General features: G+C 48.0%; 1 protein-coding gene across 10 annotated transcripts in view; it reads right to left on the reverse strand.

The window, feature by feature from the left end:
* Window positions 1-21,941, reverse strand: part of RUNX1 (RUNX family transcription factor 1) — a 263,627-nt gene that overhangs the window by 36,749 nt on the left and 204,937 nt on the right. For 9 of the 10 annotated variants that reach the window (XM_032354432.1, XM_032354441.1, XM_032354457.1 and 6 more), the window contains one exon: window positions 3,787-3,978. The exons of the other annotated variant lie outside the window; for it this stretch is intronic. In XM_032354432.1, coding sequence (XP_032210323.1) covers window positions 3,787-3,978 — 192 coding nt within the window. The remainder of the gene's footprint in view (window positions 1-3,786; window positions 3,979-21,941) is intronic. 10 annotated transcript variants of the gene reach the window in all.

Genomic DNA, 21,941 nt, shown 5'->3' on the forward strand with positions numbered 1-21,941 from the left:
AAAGGCCCACCACAGAGTCTGGCCCTAAGGTTCTCATCATTAGCAATATCTAATGATAGCAGAACGCATTCACACATGCCCGCCAAGGGAATGCCCAGCCCAGCACTCCTCCCTTCCCCCCTTGGACGACCGGGATTGTTCTTGACACTGCCCAATCCTGTGTCTAATGGATCCTCGATTCCAGAAAACCTGCCACCCAGTTAGCTCAGGCTCTTTAGCCAGAAAGGTCTGGGTTTGAGTCCAAGTCTGTCCCTTATGCTCTTGGCGACTCTGTAATTGTTACCCTCTGAGGTTCAGCTGCTCTGCCTCTAAACCACACCCCAGGATTGTGGTAAGAGCGGAATAATGTACACAGGAGGCCTCACCTATGCCCAAAGTCATAACCAGTCCATTGAAAGAGTTAAGCCTCACGCTTTGACGACTATGGCAATGCAGCCAGCAACAACAAAACTGGCCTCTTCGTCCAGTTTTCTGCACCGGCAGATAGAAAAGTCCGTCTCCATCTTCCCAGAAAGGAGGGGGTTATACAGCCTTAAATGTGGTTCATTGTTTTTGGTAAATCAGGAGCCAAATTCTTAAAATTAATTGCCGGGGTTGCCCAGAGCCATCTCTAAGGGAGTGTATGTGACCAAGGCAGCATCAGTGACTTCATCCGTGCTGTCCCATGTTTTAAAAGGACACATGTCCGTGTTCCTTCCCATGACTAACAGAACTCTAAAATCTGGGGCACCTGGGTGGCTCAGTGGGTTAAGCCTCTGCTTTCGGCTCAGGTCATGATCCCGGGGTCCTGAATCAGCCCCTCTGCTCAGCGGGGAGCCTGCTTCCCCCTCTTTCTCTGCCTGCCTCTCTGCCTACTTGGGATCTCTGTCTGTCAAATAAATAAATAAAATCTTAAAAAAAAAAAAATTCTAAATCCCGCTTGTAGAAAAGAAGTTCGTGACAATGTTAACGAATGGTGCAGCCATGACAAAATGGCTTTCTGTTCACTTTTATGAGCTGGTGAAGGAGGAAGTTGAAATTAACCTCAGCTCTTTTAATAGTTAAAACCTCAACAAATAAACAGCGGTTTGGTGGCATGGTAACTTGCCACCCTCTTCCCTTACCCTGCTTCAGATAATTTGAGATGCCTATTTTGAGTGATTCTCCAGCACATCTGATTCTAGATAAATAGAGGCGTTATTCTAGATCTGTGATTTCCTACTGACAGAGTTAAAGGGGCAGGTGTAATTCTCTGAAGAAGGCAAAAACCTCCCTGTCAACCGTGATCCCTCCAAACCCCGAGTCGCAGACGTTTGCCGAGGCAGAAAACATTCACACATCTGTATGGCACTGCTGTACGATGGCTGTGACTACCTTTGGGGTATTTTTCTTAAAATGATGGCTGCCATTTCAAAGAAAGCCATAAACACATACTGGATTTTTATATAATGCATCTTCTTAAATATAATACGGAGTCTCCACAGCTAAGCCAAGAAAATAACCATTTTCCTACTCATCAAGAACAAAATGAAGGTTCTGGCTGAAAGAGACTTTACTATTATCTCTGTTCACTTTCTAATTTCAGGGGGAAAAAAACACCCCAAGGGTCTACTCAAAACATGACTAGGATAAAAAAGCATTTTCTTACAGGGGGAAAAAAAAGAAAGAGAAAGGAAAAGCAGTTTTACATGAATATATCCTGGATAGTTATGTTTTTAAAAAAGTTCTTATGATTTTACAAGTGAAGGACTGAAGAGCCAATCATATTTTGGAAAGAAAAGGCATCAGCAATATAGTTAACACATTCTTTAAAACAGCAACCAAGCCTCTAGGGCACTCTAAAAGCAAGTTATTATTACTTACATGTTGCAGAAGTAAAAAGTTTTTAAAAGGAACAAGAAAGGGGTGAGGCTCTGTGTTAAACCTGATCCTCTGCTAAGTAAGCATACAATATTCCAAGGAGCTAAAGAATGCCTGTCCGGCTGCGGAGATGTCTCCGCCCCAGAGCTGGTGACGGCGGAGGACAAGAATTCACTTGCCACCCTCCCCCTCTTCTTTTTGGGAAAAAGAGCCTATCTGACAAGGAGGCAAATCAGACGTGATTTGCTCCTCGCCAAAACTGTCCGAAACCAAGCCGACCTAATGGTGGCCATTTCATCTTGCCGCTGCGTGGCTGAGTCATTGCTTTTAAAAATGCTTCATGGTTTTGGTTCCAGTTATCGGTGGAAGAAGGCGAGTCCCTTCATCAGCCGAGGAGGCCAAACCATCGGTTACACGAAGAGAGAATAAGAACATAGAAATCTTCCCTTTGATGTTACAAATGGAGGCCGGAAGACAGCATAAATTAATTTAAATGGCCCTACACACACGATCAAGGAATCTCCTCGAGAATTTGTTCTGTTCATAAGGAAATTTCATTTCACTCCTCACCCGTCTCTCTCACTTAACTCAATCCGATTTACCGCACACACTTGCATTTTGGCATTGAAAGAAAAATCAATATGCATCGTTTGAACAAGTATTCATGATAAGCGCCACAAAACTGATGATTCTTCTCCTAAACACATCAAAGATGAGTCCACAGATGAGAGAGAACGCACCAGCATCAAGATTTAGGTTTCTGTTTGGAGACAAGGGACCCCGCCCTATGGATGGGCCACTTCGCAGCTGTGCGCATAGTATCTGATGGGAAGCCTTCTCTGGGAACTTTCCCCTCAAATAACAGAACCTCCCCAGACACATAACAAGGAGAGCTTGTGGCATGGCTATCAAACTCCGGGCAAGAAAGCATGCTTGCCTTTCGAGAGCCCCGCATGTGCTCACCCCAAAAGCGAGCCACTGGTCCAGAAACCTTAAAGACCTCAAGACGAGCACACATCCCACGGTAGGACTCACGCAGTGAAAACCCCTGGGGAAGCTAATTTCTGCGGTCCCAGAGGGCAAGCAGCATGTCCCTGGCTGGCCACCTGCCCTCTCCCCCAGATGTGCTGCTTATCTCTCCTTCTGAGTTAGACAAGCCTGCTACTTGGAGAAAGAATCTTACTGTGACCGTATTGCACACAGCTGTGTCCTGCGCAGCACACAGAAAATGACTACATTTCGGAAATTCGAAATGGTATCACAGAGCAAATAATCATTGACGTCAGTGGTTTCTACAGTGCAAATGAACTGTGTACTATCTAATTTGGCACAGTGTATTTTATGTAATTATTGTATTTTACAGTGTTTTTTCCTTTTTTTTTTTGGCAATTGCTTGCTAAACCCAGGTATGTGTATATGGGGGGGTTCGTCTGCATTTTTTACTGATTGTCCATTTATGTATTATAAATAGTACCTTTGATGTGCTGGCATCCATACTTTCCTAGTATTTCTTTATACTTTTAAAAGAACATGTATTAGATACAAACCCCACAAATACTCTGAAGGCAACAACGACTTGAAACATCCTGACATTCACCTTGTTTGGGGTGGGTGTGTGTGTGCGTGTGTGTGTGTGTGTGTGTGTTCAAGCCGACTGGGTAGGTAGGAAAACAACATAGCCAAAGCAAACTCTTAAAAAATGCAAGCTATTATCTACGTAGAGCTCTCTCTCTCTCCAAAGCCCCGGTACTTGTGCCTCTTGATCTGGGGATCTCATTACAGCGCAGATCTGACTCCGGAGGTCTGGGGCAGGCCAGAGACTGCCCTCTAACAGGTTCCCAGGCTGCGGGTCCCAGGACCATGTGAGCAAGGAGGAGAAGACAGGACTGGTCTAGGGGAGCGTGGCCCGAGGGCAAGGCGGGAAGCGGGCTCCCTCCAGGTACTTACCCTGCATCTGACTCTGAGGCTGAGGGTTAAAGGCAGTGGAGTGGTTCAAGGAGGCCCGAGGGTTGGGTGTGGGGGCTGGGTGGTGTGGGCTGACCCTCATGGCTGTTCGCCGCAGCTGCTCCAGCTCACTGAGCCGCTCGGAAAAGGACAAGCTCCCGGGCTTGGTCTGATCATCTAGTTTCTGACGATGTCCTATTGTGGGGAGGGGGAGGGGGTGGGAGTGAGAAGGGGAGAGGGAGGCAAGGAAGGAGGGAGGGAAAAGATCAGAAAATGTATTGTGGCTTTTCTAAAATTCGGGCTTTGCTTGTCTTTCCCCGCCCTCTTCCCCTCACCCCCAATGTGGATTTACGGGAGGTTGGCACACATCGGGCTGGCTCCCCGTGGAAATTCAGGGCCACTGTCCCCACGGCAGACAGGGGGCCCATCTCATCACAGGCCGCCGGGTGCTCCCCTGGTCTGCGCCCCATCTCCCCAACCCTTGGCGCCCATCTCCACCAGGCAGAAGGTGGTGGGCAGACAGGGATGGTGGCGGTGTGAGGTCAGGAGGGAGAGAAGGTGCATTAAGGGTTGGCCCTTGGCCACACGCTGCGGGCCGAGCTACGGCAGCCAGGAAAGGTGCCCTCCCTGTGGCATTGGAACCGCCGCTCCTTACTGCAGACCCAACCACCGGCAGGTTTGAGAGGCAGCAAAGTGGGCCCTGGAGCTTAGCGCACGCCCCTTCCAACAGGAAATGAGGTGTGGCTGTGAACCCACGGTCCTTGGGGAGGTCAGATTTCCTGCTAAATGCAGGGCCTGGGCAGCCCTCAGCCCCTCTCCGCTCCCTCTCCTCAAAAGCTTCTCACGAGCATTCTTCCCTGAAGCCCACTTCCCTAGGCGTAGCCTCTAAGAGGGGGCTGACCGGAAGCTAGAGCCTGGGCCTCAGCCGGGCTGTCTGCCCAGCAGGCTGGGCCTACTGGAGCCCAGAGGCTCTGCCAGGAGACTGGATGAGCTTCCCCCAAGGGCTCAGGAATCAAAGGTGGAAAGGTGGGCCCCTCCGCTGTCCGTATAGACAGTCAGTATCTATCCTTGCCTTGTTCCCCATCAAAATCACTGTCACCAGGATGCAGTGAGCAGAGGCCACTCCCACGGGACAGGCCAGGAGGGTTGGGCCTCCTGTTTCCTTCCTTAATCCTGCCAACAACAGCGCTTTAGACTAGAGACTCAGGCCTGTCAAGCAGAACGGAGGCTCAGGATGTACTGACAGAGGCACTGTGGGGCCGACAATTCATTCTCCTTTCAAAGAGGATATGCCCCTGCTTCTTCCTCACCCCTGTGGTTCGAATAAAGCGTCATTGATCTATTTTGCCACCAACCACCCCCCCAAACACCTCCCCCACTCCAGCAACCATCATCAGGGGGCTCCAAACAACATTAGGGGAGCAGCCTGCTTGCTGCGGTAATCAAGGGCTCTTTCACACGCCCTGACCCAGACCTCACTTAGAAGTCCACTCCCCCGGGCCCCGGGTAGGAGTGGGGTAGGAGAAGTGCCTTGTAGCCCAGCTCCCAATCGCTACAATTACAAAATTAAATTTTATAACTTGTATTATGGTTCCAAATCTCCGTGGCTGGCCGTTTCTTCCTGCTGCCAGGCCCCTTGGCACGGTTGACACGGTCTCAAATTCCAGACCAAAAAAAAAGGCCCCACTATATTGCAGCGATTTTTATCATGAACAAGACCTGTTTGGCTCCGAAACGAGGAAAACGACTTAAGCATAATATTTGTGTAGTTCAAATGCAATGCTCCCTCTTTTCATGTGTCACCAAGGCAAATCTGGATTCTGATTCAGCCCCGCAGCCCACAACACTCGACCTGAACACAAACAGCCTGAGTCACAGCGGGCCAGCACACATGTGAGAGGCCTCTTACCGGCTGAGTATTTTAAGCACTGGCCTTGTGGGCGAAAGGCCATAGGGCCAGGTCCCGGAACCACTCATGTCATCCCTTTCCCTCAGAAGAATGAAAATGTCTTTTTCTAGAACATTCTATTTCAGTCGACCGTGGTGTAACTGTCTCTGATTGGATCTTTCCTTGACTCCTCCCTCCTCTTATCTTTGGGACAGATTCTTAGCTTCCTGGTGATAGGACTAAAAAATCTGGTATTCTTACCCCCCCAACATTTCCAACTCAAAGGCCACTCAAAGCATAGTAATTAGGCCTTTAAATGCCTAGCATGACCTAATGGCTGGTATTAGGAGTCGGGCAGAGAAGGCAGGAAAAATGATTCTGGACAGTTCTACCACCTCCAGAAGAATGCCGGTTGGAGAAATCATGGTGCAGAGGCTTCCAGCAGGCTTTGTACCCATTTCAAAATTTCACATTCCTTGGGCACCCAGTGGCATTTTTGAAGAACACCGTGTCAAGGACAGTGGGTGATCCAGGAGAATGATGTGTACGAGGTCATTCTAAATACAAGCATTCGACATCTGGGGAGTTTATGGTTGGCCTTTAAAGAAAGGCTGTCAGTTGCGTTTGTCTCAGCCACCAAGCTTGGGGACCACATACCGCCAAGAAACAGAGCGAGAATAAGTCACTTTAGGTAACCCACTACTACGGCCAGGCATATCGTGAGATTATTATTATTATTTTTTTATTAGTCCCCTCTCATCGTCCTATGTTTAAAAGAATGTTTTAACATGTGAGCAATTTCTGGACCAGCTGACACCTGCCAAAATCGTAGTCATTTACAGAGATTAGCTGATGACTGTCTGCTTTAGCAGGAATGTTCAGGCATAACTTTCAGAGAAAACATTCTTCACTCTGAGCTATCTCCTAAGCCCTGTGAGTTGGGAGGCTGAGTTTAATGCTGGAGGAGGAGGGGTGAGGGCGTTCACTCCACACCCTCCCCACATATGGTACTGGCAGTAAGTAGAAATGTTATTGCCTCTGTGGGGAATCTAGAGCCCCTTCCTCACCATGGTGCTGGAGGACTGTAACACCAAGGCACCGGGGAGATAAAAAGCATTATCATATTAAAGGTGTGGTTCAGATGCATTTATAAGCTAGATCAAAAGAACACCTCATTCTTCGTTTCTGAAGCCATCAGATTTCATGGGCCAAAGAGCAATATTTTGTAAGAAATACAGAAGCTTCCGATATAAACTTTCAAGCGGGGGAAAATGAATGCTTTATGTCTCCGGTTTCCTGTATCTGTGTGCAATTAAAATGTCAATTTGCCCCCTGAATTTTAAATACAGGAGTATGGGAAATGTCCACTATCAAACTCACTTTCCTTCTTTCCTGCTGAGTACTGGGCTTCAGAGGGCAGCAGGGAATTCAACTCTGGATCAGATCTAGTAGAATTACAATCCAGCCCTATGCATTTGCATGTTGGCCGCCTGGTTTTTGGGGCACACTGGACGTCCACTGGAAAATGTTGACACAGCGGTCCTTAAAATCGTGGCTACCTCAAGATTTCATAGTAGGACATCTTAATGATTTTGACCAGAGTTGAAAAGGATACTAAATTATGTTTCTCTATTACCATTCCCACATTTTGAAAAAAAGTCTTTGATTGGGATTTTATTATATATGCAGAGTCATAAAAAGCCGAAAGGGAAAAAAAAAAAAGAAAAGAAAAATAAATTAATCCCATCTGCTAAATTTTACTTCTTCATTCCAAAGACATATGTCCTGTAGTTTTCTGGGCTGGCTGCCCACAAGGCATCCCTAAATGTTATGATATCTGTGATGGATAATGAGACCAGCTTTCAATTTTCCGCTATAAAAACGAGACTGAGGAGGTATGCATATTTCATCTATAACTGAACTGTCTTTTTCAAGAAACCATTGCTGAACTATGAAATACGCTATATGCTCTTCTATTAGAGAAAACAGGTAAGGCTAAAATTTTGCCTTTTCCTGGAAAATGCTGGTCAGAGAGAGTAATTTTATGGCAGTTTGTTAGTCCATGTTTCTGGAATGGGCTTACTACTTTTCTTGAAGATTCTCAGCAGAAAAAGTAGGAAGGTGTAGACTCAAAGCATGGTCATTGTGAGCTGCTGAGGAAAATGCAAGCAAAATGATAATACCAAAAAGAGATCTATCTGTGTATCCACTTACAACTCTATCTATCTATACGTAACATTGTGATTCTTCTAAAAGCATACATGTATTTCAAAACATGCTTGCCGATCAGTCTGATACTAACCACAGGGATCTGGATAAAAAAACATGGATTCCAGTCCCCCCTCACCCCACACACACGCCTTAATTTGCTACTGCTTTATGACAGTGGAAAAGAAACTGATGTGTGTACAGAACAGCTCACGTTTCCTGGTGTAACAACCTAAACTCTGGGCTCCAGGGTCATTCAAGTCCTAAGGACAGGAAAGTAATCATACAGAATGTGAATGTGATCCTTCCTTAAAGCACCTTGTAGGGAATGAAATAAATCTTACCCGCAAACCTAGCCCTCTGCTGGATTATTTAATGTTGGATAGTATTGTCCCATTGTGTATATCACAGTAGAAAATATAACATGGGATATATATGTTACTATATTATATGTTAAAATATATATTGTATCTACATGTTTCTGTATTAGCCAATGTTATATAAACTTCGGTGGCCTAACTTTTACCTCCAGCTTCTTCCCATATTATTAAACTAGGAGATCCGTACAAAGTTATAGTACTTCACAACTGGAGAAGAGCTGGAGAAATCAGCCTTGTTTTTTAACCCACATGTGAGAAGTGAAGTTCAGAGAGGTTACGTCATTTATCTAATCTCACACAGCCAATTAGGTCTGAAAACACAGCCACTCCCTCAACATCCCCCCTCCTTCCCAATCTTGCTCAATGCATCTATAAATACCAATATCTGGGCACCTCCAGTAAGTAGAGAGGAGAGGTGTATAGCATTAGGTGCTTAGATCATGGGGCCAGCAGAGACTCATAAGGATTTGCCCTTTATTATCCCACTTCTGTTCCCAGAAGTGCTTAGAGCCACCACCGTCTTGTGACCCGTAGTTGAGAGCTATGTCTCACACACCCGAATAAGCATCTGAATCACGGGTCTGGCTTGGTAGGTCTGGGGTGTGGCCTGAGAAATCAGATTTCTACTAAACCCCAAGTGATGTTAATGCTGCTGGTCCCGGAACTCTCCCGGGGAGTTGAGCGACACCTCCCTGTGGCGCATGTGCCATCAGTGTGCTTCCAGTTTGCCATGGGCGGGAACTGAACACACCAAATACACCGGAGCTGTGTGTAGACTAAGTGTCCCTGAGCACCGAGTGCTGGCCTTGTTTTGGTGACAACTATTTGGTGGTCCTTCTCCTAATCGTTTAACTCTTCAAGGTAGGCAGAGCGGCTGAAAATGCCAAGCGTCTGCCCGACAGGTGGGTGTTGCCCGTCTCTGCCTCGCCGTCACTGAGATGAGTCAGGGAGTCACTGTGGCTGTACTCGGGCTGATCTGTAAGGAACCCAGGATTTTCAAGTGGAAAGTAACTCCTGTCCAGGCATCTAAGGCAGGACTTGGAGGAACAGAAGGCAAGGTTTACGAGGAACTGTTTCATTCCACTTGATACTTCTGGGTGCCCACAAGGATGGGGGTGCTCTCGTCCTTCTGTCCCCCAGAGAAACAACATGGCACCGGGGAAACATGACTGCCAGCCTGCATGGTAAGAACCTCCATTATAAATCTGCTTTTCCACCCAACTTTCCTGCGGACAGGAGCAAGTCTCTTCATCACCCAGCCTCCTTATCTGAAAGCCTGGAATTAAAGGACTAAGACGGATTACTCGGAGGGGCTCTAAAAGCATTCACAGCAATTATATCTGCAGCAATTAGCTACTCAGCTGGTTCTTGCTGGACGCCTCCGAGCACAGGCTTTCTTGAACAACTTCATATGACGTTAGGACTTTCAAAGGTTTCTTTCTTTTTTTCCAGCCAGACACCTGGCCTGTGGGAGCCAGTACCAAGCTCAACTGTCAGACCGGTCCTCGGAGCTTGATCTGGAAGGTAGGGTTCTACCCCGCCTCACTACTCATCTGTGTGCTGCTGAGCAGCTCTGCCCAGCACGTCCTCACAGTTCCCTGTCCCTCTGCCTCCTGCGGTGTTGTCAGTGGCCCTCGGGACAGCTAGGAGCCACCCAGGACCGTAGTCTTCCTGGATCCTCTTCTCTCTCCTCTCAAGCCTACACTGAGCCTTTCAGGCTACCCTCCTCACTGGGGCATCCCATTCTGGAGTTTGGTCTCCTCCCCATCATCATCCAAAAGCTGCATGCAGAGGCCATGGGCCACGAGACTCACCTCAAAACCCACTAGCAAATTTTAGGGGTTTGCAGCTGGGAAGAAAGCCAGTCTGCTGAGCCTCCTCCATAGTCTCTGCTTTTCTGATTGGAAAATAACCACACTAGGGGCACCTGGCGGGGAGTGCTCAGTCAGCTGAGTGCCTGACTCTTGCTTTCCGCTCAGGTCATGATCTCAGGGTCATGAGACTAGAGTCTGCATGAGATTCTCTCTTCCTCTCCCACTGCCCCTCCCCCTGCTTGCACACATGTACACTCTCTCTCAAATAAATACATGAGTAAATAAAAATCTCAGAGAACAGGGCGCCTGGGTGGCTCAGGGGGTTAAGCCTCTGCCTTGGGCCATGACCTCAGGGTCTTGGGATCGAGCCCTGCATCGGGCTCTCTGCTCAGTGGGGAGCCTGCTTCCCCCTCTCTCTTGCTGCCTCTCTGCCTACTTGTGATCTGTCAAAAAAAAAAAAAATCTTAGAGAAGAAAAGGAAAAGACTGATACTCATTGGTTCCCAGCCCATCCCTTCTCATCAGCAGCAAGAGGAATGTGAGTCTGAGGTTAATGGTCATCGCCCTACCTGTACAATCCACACCCCCTCACCCACGTGCCTTGGGTAGGTGTCCTCTCACCTTCTACACATGGATAATCACACTGAGCCAGTCTAGAAAAGTCCATCAGGGTGGTGCTATTTCCTAGGTGATGTGTTTCGACTTACTTAGGGACCCAACAGACACGGTACTTTTTAACCCCAGGAGAATCACCAACAGGGACAGTGATGTCTTTGATTGGGGAGAGCTTTGATTCTCTTGCAGGTGGCAACAGGTGAGTGACCACCAGTCTGGCTGTGCCTGGGGCTTCCCCATCCTGGGTCTTCCCAAACTATGGTCCTGCAGTGGTCCCTCACACTGGCATAAAGCACATGCTCCAAAGACCAGGCTGGCGTTTGGCTAAGCCTGCTTTCTTAGGTCAATACCCCCTATTTTGAAACTAGAAGGCAGACAGTCTGAACTCACTCTGCTCCAGCCACCCTGGCCACCTTGCTGTTAGTCCTATGTCTGCCTCAGAGCCTTTGCACCTGCTGTTTCTTCAGCCCAGATGGCCTTTTCCCACATATCTGTGGGCCACATTCCCTCTGTCCTTCAAGTCTTTGCTTCAATTTCATCTTCTCCCTGAGGACTTCCTGAACACCCAAGTTTAAACTGCAAACTCTCCCAACCCAGCCAATGCCTAGCTAGCCCTTTTGCTTCGGTTGTCTCCACAGTATTTATTGATGTTATTTGTAGTCTGTCCGTTCCCACTGGACTGTAAGTGCCATGAGGGTAGGGGTTTTGCCTGTTTTTTTTTTTTTTAAGATTTTATTAATTTATTCATGAGGGACTCAGAGAGAGAGAGTGTAAGAGGGAGGCACAGGGAGAAGCAGGCTCCCTGTGGAGCAGGCAGCCCAATATGGGACTTGATCCCAGGACCTCAGGATTGCTACCTGAGCCGAAGGCAGACACCCAACCCATTGAGCCACCCAGGCATCCAGTTTTGTCTGTTTTTATCATGGCTGTATCCTCAGCACCGGTCGGGGAGTGCTCAGTCAGAGAAACAACATGGCACCGGGGAAGCGTGACTGCCAGCACATGATAAGCTCACTAAACACTGACCGAACGGGCGCTCAGACCCTTCATGACCAGGGTCATCCACCTAGGAAAGCAGAATGTGTCTGGGGAAAAGGAAGCTTGAACTCAAGTTTTCGCCTACCATGGAATGGAGGAGCGTTCAGAAAAGCGACTTGTAGGGGAAACGTGCCATAACCGAGCTTATCCAGTTTCAAGGAGAACTTGTCTCATTAGAAGTCAAACAGTCTGCAAACGTGTAGTCCCTAGTGTTTTCTTCATCATACCAAAAAAGAAAAGAGAACGGATACAAGGGCCTTGTGCTGAGTTGAGCCTCGTACCCTCGTGGGAGCAAAGCGCTGCTGCAACTCCCCTTGGGGTTTTTTGGGAGTATCTTTATGCATGCACAGACACACACACATACAGAGAACCCCCCCCCCCCACACACACACATACACTGTCCCATGGGCCAAGCTCACTGCTAGAGACAGGTAGAAAAGGAAAGGTATACAAGGCCACAGTCTGAGGGAGAGCCACGGGCCGCTGGGGAGCCCGGAACACAGCCTCCAGGTGGAAGTAAGGCCCATGTGGGGCCCTCTCCCCTCCCTCTCAAACCAGGCCCCAAGATTCCCAGGGACAAGAACAAGACTGGGCTCCTGCCTTTTCAAGCCTTGGGTGACAGACGGTGGCGTTTTTAGCTCGCCTGCACGAGCTTCTGGAGACGTGGACCTCCCTGAAAGCAGAGGAGTTCACAATCTGCAGTCGCTGGTCGCCCCAGGTACCTCTTGTTTCTGTCTGGTGACTCAGGAGGTAATTGTAGCTTAGGGCGGAGAACCCGCCTGGTTTCTTGTGCTCTTAGCCAGAGGCAGCCCTCTGTGGGGGCGGTGGAGGCAACCCCAGAGAGGGAGGGGGGCAGACAGCTCTCAAGTTCAAGATCATGTCTCCTCTATGAACCTGCAATTCCAAGTAGGAACCCTCTTCTCCATGAAGGGACTGTCTCCAGAAAACCCCGCTGGAGGGTGATTATAAAGTAACCCAAGAGTGGGATTCATTTCACCCCGGAGCTCCGGCCTCTACCGCTCTCTCTGAACTCAAGGTACCTTTAGGAGGTACAATTTGGTGGTGGTGGGGGGATCGGTACTGACAGGTGAGTAGCCTGAAATGGTGCCTGGGGCTTCTGAACCGACTTTGGAGTCCTGGTTTTCAGCAGAGCCAGCACCAGGGCCGGGGCGGGGGGGGGAGAGGAGAACACGATCCCAGAGGCCCACAGCGGCCCACACCAGAGATCACACCGGCTTCACTGCGCTGCCTGGGCATTCCTGTTCTCCGAGTGGCTCCCCCCACCGGCCCCCTTCCACTCTGCCCCAAGGCTCCTTCCCTCTGCCCTGGCACACGCCCCCAGTGACCCGCAGAGGTGCGGGGACAGTAAACTGAGGGCCTTTGCCAGGCTGGGTGGTGCCCCAGCCACTGTAAGGTGAATGGATAAAGGGAAGAAGGAAGGAGTGATTCAACTGCCCCTCCGGAGGCTACACTGATTCTGGGGTGCGCACCCAGCCGGGCGCAAGATCCTCTCTACTTCCTACATCTGAAAAGGGATAAGGAAATTCCTTCCTATTCCTAAAAGGCCTGCGTGCTGGGTCCCATTCCTAGCCGTGGGGGGAGGGTCAGGGGCAACATCTGATTTCCATCTCTCTCTGTCTCTCTCTGTCGTGTCATAAATGCCACCTGATTTTAGGGCTGTCCTCACAGAGGCGGGAGACTGAGGGTCTGTCAAAGTCCTGGCTGAGCAGACCCTGCAGGTGTGCGGAAGACCACGGCATCCTGGTTCCTGAGCGCTCGCTGGTTCAAAAAGCAACAGTAACTAGTGGTTTCTAATGGGCTATCAGCCCCACCTCACACCATACAGAGAAAAAGCTTTCAAGGGGCGCCTGGGTGGCTCAGTGGGTTAAGCCTCTGCCTTCAGCTCAGGTCATGGTTCCAGGGTCCTGGGATCGAGTCCCGCATCGGGCTCTCTGCTCAGCGGGGAGCCTGCTTGCCCCTCTCTCTCTACCTGCCTTTCTGCCTACTTGTGATCTCCTCTGTCAAATAAATAAAATCTTTAAAGAAAGAAAGAAAGAAAACGCTTTCAGGTTGTCTGGGGGCATGAGGACCTCACTGAGGCCAATTTCTGCTCACAGCCAACACGCAGTTGAGAAGAAGCGTCCGTCTGGAGGGGAGGAGGTCCTCTTCCATCCATTATCTGAACGGGCAAGAGGCTCTTTGCCTGGGATCCCCAAAGAGCCGCGACGCAGTGATGACAACACAAGTCCCACTGCTGCCGGGCGACGCTGGGAGGGAACGTTCTATTTATACCAAGACACAAATGCCCCGTTTACCCTGGTGACCACATCTGAGCCAGTTATAGAATGAAGGACAAGAGGCTGTCAATACTTTCCTAGCAAAGGCAGACGACCTTCTCCCGGCAAATCCTTCCCAGATCTGAAAGGAACACACTTGCCCCTCTCTGTCTTTTTACCTTGGGGCTCTGCCTACGGAAGCCTGGCTTGCTGGGACCCGCGGCCCAGCCCCACTCCGCTCCACATGCAACAGGACTGTCCTTTCCCAGGCATGTTTTGAACTTTCTCTCCTTTGAACTCCGCCAACAGTCCCTCCTCTGTCCGAGCACTCCGGCGCGTGAAGGCAGAATCCCAGCTCCATGACAAGGCGTTCAAAGGCTGGTGTAGATGATGCTGAGTCCTCCCGCAGCCTGCGGGGCGCTCCACCCCCCTCCCCCCAAATCCTGCCCTGGCTCTCCCCATCCCCAGCTTTTTTTTCTTTTTCCTTTTAACCACTTCTGCTTCCTTCATTTCTTTGCAGCTGCAGCAGAGAGATATAGTAAAGCTACTGTATAGGATTTTGAAAGCAGGGCCTCTGAGAGCTTTCCAAACTCCATACAAGCCACTTATTCTCTGCCTTGTTTTCTTTGGCTTCAGGTTAGTAACACAGAATGAGTCAAACAGTATTAACTTTCAATAGGGAAGTGGTGTGGTCAACCGAAGCTGTTTGCGGCTAGATTGTGCAGATAGGTAGGACAGGTAATGAAGAACAGCCCAGAACTCTGTGAGGAGGCGAACAAGGGAGGCAGCCCTTGCTGAGAAACATCGAACAATCAAGTCTATGGGACTCAGACCATCCTTTTTGGTTGGCGGAGGCAAGCTGGCCATGTGGCGACTCTCTGGCTTGCACAATTGAGTACTTTGTGGGTGAAAGGATGTCTTTTCTTTTTTCTTTCTCTCTCTCTCTCTCTCTTTTTTTCTTAAATGATGCCAAAGCCATGGGAAATCTAGTTAGGATGATTTCTCCTACTTGAGGCATGTCATTCCGGAATGGACCTTTATTCATTTCTTGCTCCCACTTGGGGAGTGATCAATGCACCCCCCTCTTTCTCTTCCCCATCTTCCCAGTCCCATCTGGCCCATCTGGACGCTCCCCCACCTTCCCAGTTTCAGATCTCTGTCTCCCCAGGTTGGTGGGCTGGCTGCAGGTCTGCAGGGCCCCGGGGCTCTCCTTCTCCAGGTTGGAAGACGATGTGTTGGAAGCACAATTGCTCCTACAGACATTGATCGAGTCATCTTCTGAGAAGCTGATGAAAGATCTTAAAATCCTCAGATCCTCTCTCATTCTGCAAATGGGAACCGGAGGCTCTGAGAGGGGATGGGGCCATGAACTCCACAGAGCCAGCCGGGCCGGAAGCTGCGGCTCCCAGGCTAGCCGTCTTTCCACCAGGCCTGTCGCCGCTCCCTTGCCCAGGGCTCAGGATTCCTTTTACAGTTCAACACAGCAGCTCCTGGGATGAGCCCAGCCCTGGAGACTCAAATTTCAGCAGTTTCCAGTCCTTTCTGTCTGCACTCGGCTGCCTATTTATTTTGCGACTGGCTGAATCACGCACGGAATAGAACGGAGCTTCTCCCCACCTGCTCCTGGCAGCCAGTCAGCCAGCAAACAGGACAGAAAACCGGCCTCTCTCTGGAGCCTTGAAAGATTCTCACCTCTGAGCTGCTGCAGATTTGACTGGTCCTGGGAAACTGGCATGGAGGTTCGAGGGTGTAACATTTCACCTCCCTGAAATCGAATCCAGAAATCTCAGGCAAGCAGCATATGTAAAGAGCTATGGGCTAGAAAAAAAAGAGCAAGGACTCCGCCGGCTGCAGTAGGATCTCACTTGCTCCCGCTCTTCCAAGTCTTTCATGGAGAGAAAAGGGAATCCTGGAGTTGCAGAGGAAAAACTGCATTTGGCTTTGGAAAAGAAGTATGTCTTAAAAGAAAACGCAGCTCTTTTCAACTGTCTGGGGTGCTTCTTTTTGTTTTCAATCTTCTTTAAGGGGACATAGTAGTAGGTAAAGAAAATATCAAGATATTCTGACGACAAAAGATAAAATTCCTAGCAGCATGAGTTTACAGAGGGGGCTGATTTGACTGTCTCTATTTTTTGTCTATAATTTTCTTCTGCTCAATTTCAAGACCTCATGAGATGAAATCTACCTCTGAAAAAACCAGTAATTATTTTATTTCAGATCCCTCCGATTTTTGTGTGATATACACAAACAACAATGAATTTTTCTATTGTATTTTTCTATTATTTTAACATAGCTATTAGATTTCTATTACCTAATCTATAAGACTGCTTAAAAAGCACCTTGATACATGGGGCGCCTGGGTGGCTCAGTGGGTTAAAGCCTCTGCCTTTGGCTCAGGTCATGATCCCAGGGTCCTGGGATGGAGCCCCACATTGGGATCTCTGTCCAGCAGGGAGCCTAGCCTGCTTCCTCCTCTCTCTGCCTGCTTCTCTGCCTACTTGTGATCTCGGTCCGACAAATGAATAAATATATATATTTTTTTAAAGCGCCTTGATACATAATATCTCAATTGATCCAAAACAACCCTATGTAGTAGACAGCTCTTATGATTATTCCCATCTTACAAGATGACCCAGCGGAAGTTTCTAGATGTGAAGAGACGTGGTAGGCACACAGAAGCTTGAGTGCTAATGTTCAGTTAAGAAACTACTATATTTTGATAAAATCTCTGTTTGGAGAAGGACCCCCTCTCTGCAAGACAAGCCGGTTAACAGGATTTTGCTTCAGAGAGGAGTAAGTTGTTGAAGCTGGTTCAGTACTTGGAATTAATAATAGACAGGGTAAGAAGGAAAACAGAAAAAGGCCCTTATTGTATTATATTCTGGGGGCCCGATCTGCCAGGATTTTTCTTTCTTTTTTTTTTAATAACTTGGCAATGGCGGATATTTCGCCTTCACTTGGGCAGAATTCCAGTAGTTCCCTTGGTAAGGGCTAAGGGAAGAGGGAAAGGAACCTATGTGTCCAGGGCCTGTGCTAATATTTAGAAGCTCCTCTGTGCCAGGCTGTGCTGTCGTCAATCTGCACAGGACCTCGGCCCGCCCCTGCCCACCCCACCAAGGCTATCACCTTCCTGGTTTTTCACCTGTGGAGGCTGAACTTGGGGAGGCGAATCTCATCTCAGATGAGAGGTGAGGCTGAATGAGGTGGCCAGCTCTCCGGCGGCCAGCCACCACTACAGTCCGCCTCTCAGGCTAGCTCATTTTATCCTCATATCCCTCAGCAAGGCAGGAGCCCATTCTACAGATGGGGAAACTGCTGTGCAGCTAGTAAGCAGCAGGGACCACACTTGAAGCCAGGCTGGTCCAGCTCCAATGCCTCTCTCCTTTCCTCCAGCTCAGAGCTCTCTGCTTGTTTCTGAAACCGGGGCTCTGCCCTGTTGGCAAAGCTGAAGACCAACAAAAAGAGGGGACTCTGTGCATTTCTCCTCAGCTCTTTAAAATGAACGAATTGGAAATATCACAAACCACTTCAAAGCGAAGTAAAAATAAGGTGATACCAGGAACAAATCCAAAAGGGGCCATGAATGCACACTGTCCTTAAGAATTTACTGATTTCAAAATATTTATTTTTATCTCAGATGACCAGAAGACTTACTTCTAGGCTGTGGCGAACAAAAACAAAAACCAAACCAACCAAACACGTAGCATAACAAATGTTCGACATTTTGGTATATGAAAGAAACCTGAAAGACTTCCATAACAGTCTGAGTTTTAGTCAATACTGGCTTTAATGGGACCTGAGTTTAGTAAATCATGGAAGTACCAAACTAATCTATTGCCATTAACTTATTTTATGGGGGTCTAGGGAGTTAGCAGATTAATTCGGTTGCATTTCTTTAAAAAAAAAAAAAAGGCAAACAAAGAAACTTGCTTCGGGCACTTGAAATTTTTTTTTTTAACCTTGACTTTCATCTATAAATGTATATGCACAATATCTGACTATCGGCTGTAGCCAACTTTACCAGTAACATCACATAACTTACTTGCACGTAGAACGTGACAAATAGACCCTATGTGCATGCCCAGTCACGTTATGAAAGAACCAAATGTCAGTGTCTTCTGTGATGTCTGATAATATAGCTGTAATGCCCAGTAACAGACTATACCTAATTTATCCCTTCTTTATTGTCAACTTTCCATAGCCAAAAACCTTCAAAACAAATTTTCATAAAGGACAAGAGTACGGAAAGAACAGAAGACAACAATTGCCAAGTTAGCACAAACGAACCTAAACACAGATCTAGTGCAAGGGGTAGCTTTTACTTGACTGATCTAAGCTGAACTTGTGGGGTTTTCTGTTGTTGTTTGGGGGCGGTGGGGTTCTAGGAGACCCACTGGGTGAATTCTTACTCAATGACTTTCTTGGCTACATGGCTTACGGAAAAAGCCCCGAACCTTCGGGAAAACTAAAGCGAGTTTGTTTGTTTTCAAAATAAGAAGTGGAAAATGGCTCGTGTGCGGAAAAAATTCTCAACCACTCTGAAGTGAGAAGCTGATCGTGATAATGCTGCGTGGCGAGGCCAACCACAGTCCTTCCGCAGGCGAGGTTCCCCGCGCCAGGCCTGGCAGTGGCGTTCCCAGCGCTGGAGCCCACCTGTTCCTGCAGCTCCCGAGGTGACCAAGGCCCCTGCTTAGACCCCGCCCCCACACAGTGCAGCTGGATGACCTGCGTGGACCTCAACTGTGCTGCTCCCTAACCACCCCAGGTGGGGGGCCACTCCCGCAGGCCGCAGGGCACAGGGCTTGCAAACCCAGGCGCAGCGTGTGCGCAGAAGGGTCCCCAATTCCACGGGGAGAGCACCTGTGTCCCTGCAATGTGTCCCTGAATGTCTTTGGAGGAAATGAAGAAAAGCCCTACCCAGCAGATACTAAAATATCCCCCCAAAACCCCAGAATAAGTCTAGAAAGACACGTTGCTTTAGGGAACTTAGAGGGTGCCTGAGTGCGTCATCCTAAGATTCTAACAGACTCTGGCATTCTTCATGTCTGTTTTCTAGAACAACATGGAAAGGTCTCCCCTCCAGCTTGTCATGCATATATTGAAAAGAGCCCACGCGTTAGATCTCAGTACCGACTTTCATTTGTTACTCAAACAGGATTTTTTTCCCCTGGAATTTTTCAAAAAGTTCAACATTTGGGAGTAAGGCCATTTTACTAAAGAGGGACTTAGGAACAGTGCCCAGAGTGTTTCAAGGGTCCATAAAAATGCCAGAAAAGAAATTTTACTGGGTCTAAATACAAAAGGAAAACTGAAAAAAAAAATCAAAATATATAAATGTTTAATTAAATGTCTTAAAAAATGCAGCATGATGGCAACTTCATGAATTTTTAAACTTAGGATTCACTTTTTTTTTTTTTTTTTTTTGGTTTAGAGTTTTCGCATAGCCAAAGGATTCCAAGACTAAATGCAAATAATTGCTCTGTCTTCCGAACACTTATCCCGTGTTCTAAATATTCTACAGAGGCTGTCTCCTCCAGCCTCCCAGTGCTGTGAGGTCAGTACGGCCACTGTCCTTGGAGGCTCGGCCAGGCCAGCCAACACCCACCAGGTATGGTCACCCACACAGTTAGCAAGTACTAGAATGGGGAATCTCAACCTTGATTGTAATCACATTGCTCACGGCAAGGAAATCAGGGCCGAAGGTAATGAAACGAGTTACTCATAGCCAGATAATTTCAAAAATAAATGACAAAAGCCCTTTCAAAAATCTACAGCCAAAAAAAAAAAAAACAAAAGATATCTAACATATTATGTACGTGGGTACAAGTGGCTATGTCCGACCTCACATAGGACAAAGTCTCCTTCTCCCAGGGAAGGGGAGCCCAGGAGACGCATCCTCTAAGAGGCCTTGTTTGTGGGGAACCCATGACTCTGTTATTCTGACAATATTTTGTTACCCCTTCTGAGTGGGAACTAATTTGGAGATTATCTCATCCCATCGCCTGGTTGGACAGAAGAGCAGAGTGAGGACCAGGATAAAAGTACTTAAGATAATTGCCCCAGGTCACACCCACTGGCCTGGTGGCGCCAGTGTGAACCCAGGTCCTCCGTTCAGGATCCAGAGACCTTCCTACATGTTTTAAGATTAATAAATGGAAGCCTAAATAGAGGCAGATTTTTTTTTTCTTTTAGCCCTTTATATACTAAATTCTAACAAGGACTGTGACATATTGGCTTAGATCCTGACCTCACTGGGGTGACACCTAAAATAGAGCTTGGGGGGAGGGCGCTGCCTGGGTGGCTCAGTGGGTTAAGTGTCTGCCTTGGGCTCAGGTCACGGTCTCAGGGTCCTGGGATTAGCCTCAAGTCTGGCTCCCTGGTCAGTGGGTAGCCTGCTTCTCCCTCTCCCTCTGCTCCTCCTCGTGGCTTTCTCTCTCTCAAATAAATAAATACAATTAAAAAAAAAATAAATGAAATAGCCCTTCGGTTTGCTGTGGCCCCGCGGGAAAGAGAAATCCAAGAGAATGGTCTAATTTTCACTGCATGCGTTTTCTCTCACCTCTCCCCCTCTGTTAGACTGAAAAGGCACCTAGATCCTTTCCTGGGGTTCTCACTGGTACCGACCTGGAAGGAATTTTCTCCCTTCCTTTCTATAGCAATACAAATCCCAAATAAAAATCCTAGTGACTTCAATATAGACAGGCTTGTTACCAAGAAGTCGCAGGCCTCCCCAGGTCTTGGTGAGCTGATGGAGGGGGGATTATCACTGCTTCCAGGGGGAGAAGCATACTTTCCCCCAGGATCCTCTTATATTCCCATTCAGCTCGTGAACCTTTCAGACCTTGGCCTGAATTAAGTCTGTAGAAAACTTAAGGGTCAGGGACATCTTTATGTATACAAAATTCTTCTTAGTCTAGTTTGATACTACTAAAATAATAAATAGAATGAGGTTCTAAAATTCACTGGACACATTTAGGCAGAGTATTATCAACCTTTGAAAAACTGCTTTTGCCAAGTCTTGGGGTAGTTTGGGCACTTAGCACGGCAAGAATTAAAGTACCAGTGGAAGTCACCCAGAATGTCCATTTTAGCACCAAAATGCCTTTCAGAGTGGGGAGGAGGAACAGAAGTAAGAAGAGCATTTCCTCCTCCTCTTGGAGCCTCTGTCTGTCTCCTACTTTCTATCTGGGTGGGAGGGAAGAAAGCATTATTTCCTTTCTCTTTTGTGAATCAGGATTTCATCTAGAAAGAACTAAGGTCCAAATCTGATATTTGAAGAATCTAAGGGATTAAGTAGATCACTGTTCACTGCCTGGAAGAAATGTTTAAGCTCTTCTGGGCAAACAAAGTGACCGTAGATGGATCATTACAATCCTGAGCTCAAAGACGTATAAAACTGCCTGCTATTCCACTAATCGGTGAAGAGCCAAGGATGCAACTTTCCATCCCTTGAGAGGGCCCCTCTAGTCCCTACCTGGACCCTCATGGAAGCTCTTTGCCAAAGGGAGGGACCAGAACTTGGAATGTTCGCCTGGCGATCATTTTGTCACATTATCTAGCTTTCCTGCAGGCCAACAGCGGAGGCCCCTGCTTCAGGTCCCTGTTGATGCCATCCCACAAGCAGACCCTGGGGACAGACGTGGAGCCAACCACCAGTACCTGGGGTCACATGGCTGCCTGTTGGGTCCTGCCCCCTGCCCCAGGATCCACCCAGGAGCGCTGATTCCCCGCCTGCCCAATGACTGCCAAGGCTCTGAGGCTCTGCTTTCTTCAAGACTGTATTTGAACCAGAATTATATTGATAAACCCTCCTAATAAAAAATTTCTGAAACAGAAATTTCAATACAATGAAGCCCAAGGAGGAGATGGTGCAGTTCTTAAAACCAGACACTGGCGTCTGTGGGTCGCCGTGTCTGGACTGCTTCTTTCCAATTCTGGCT

The sequence above is a fragment of the Mustela erminea genome, chromosome 1 (assembly GCF_009829155.1).
Source record: "Mustela erminea isolate mMusErm1 chromosome 1, mMusErm1.Pri, whole genome shotgun sequence".
NCBI classification, from domain to species: Eukaryota; Metazoa; Chordata; class Mammalia; order Carnivora; family Mustelidae; genus Mustela; species Mustela erminea.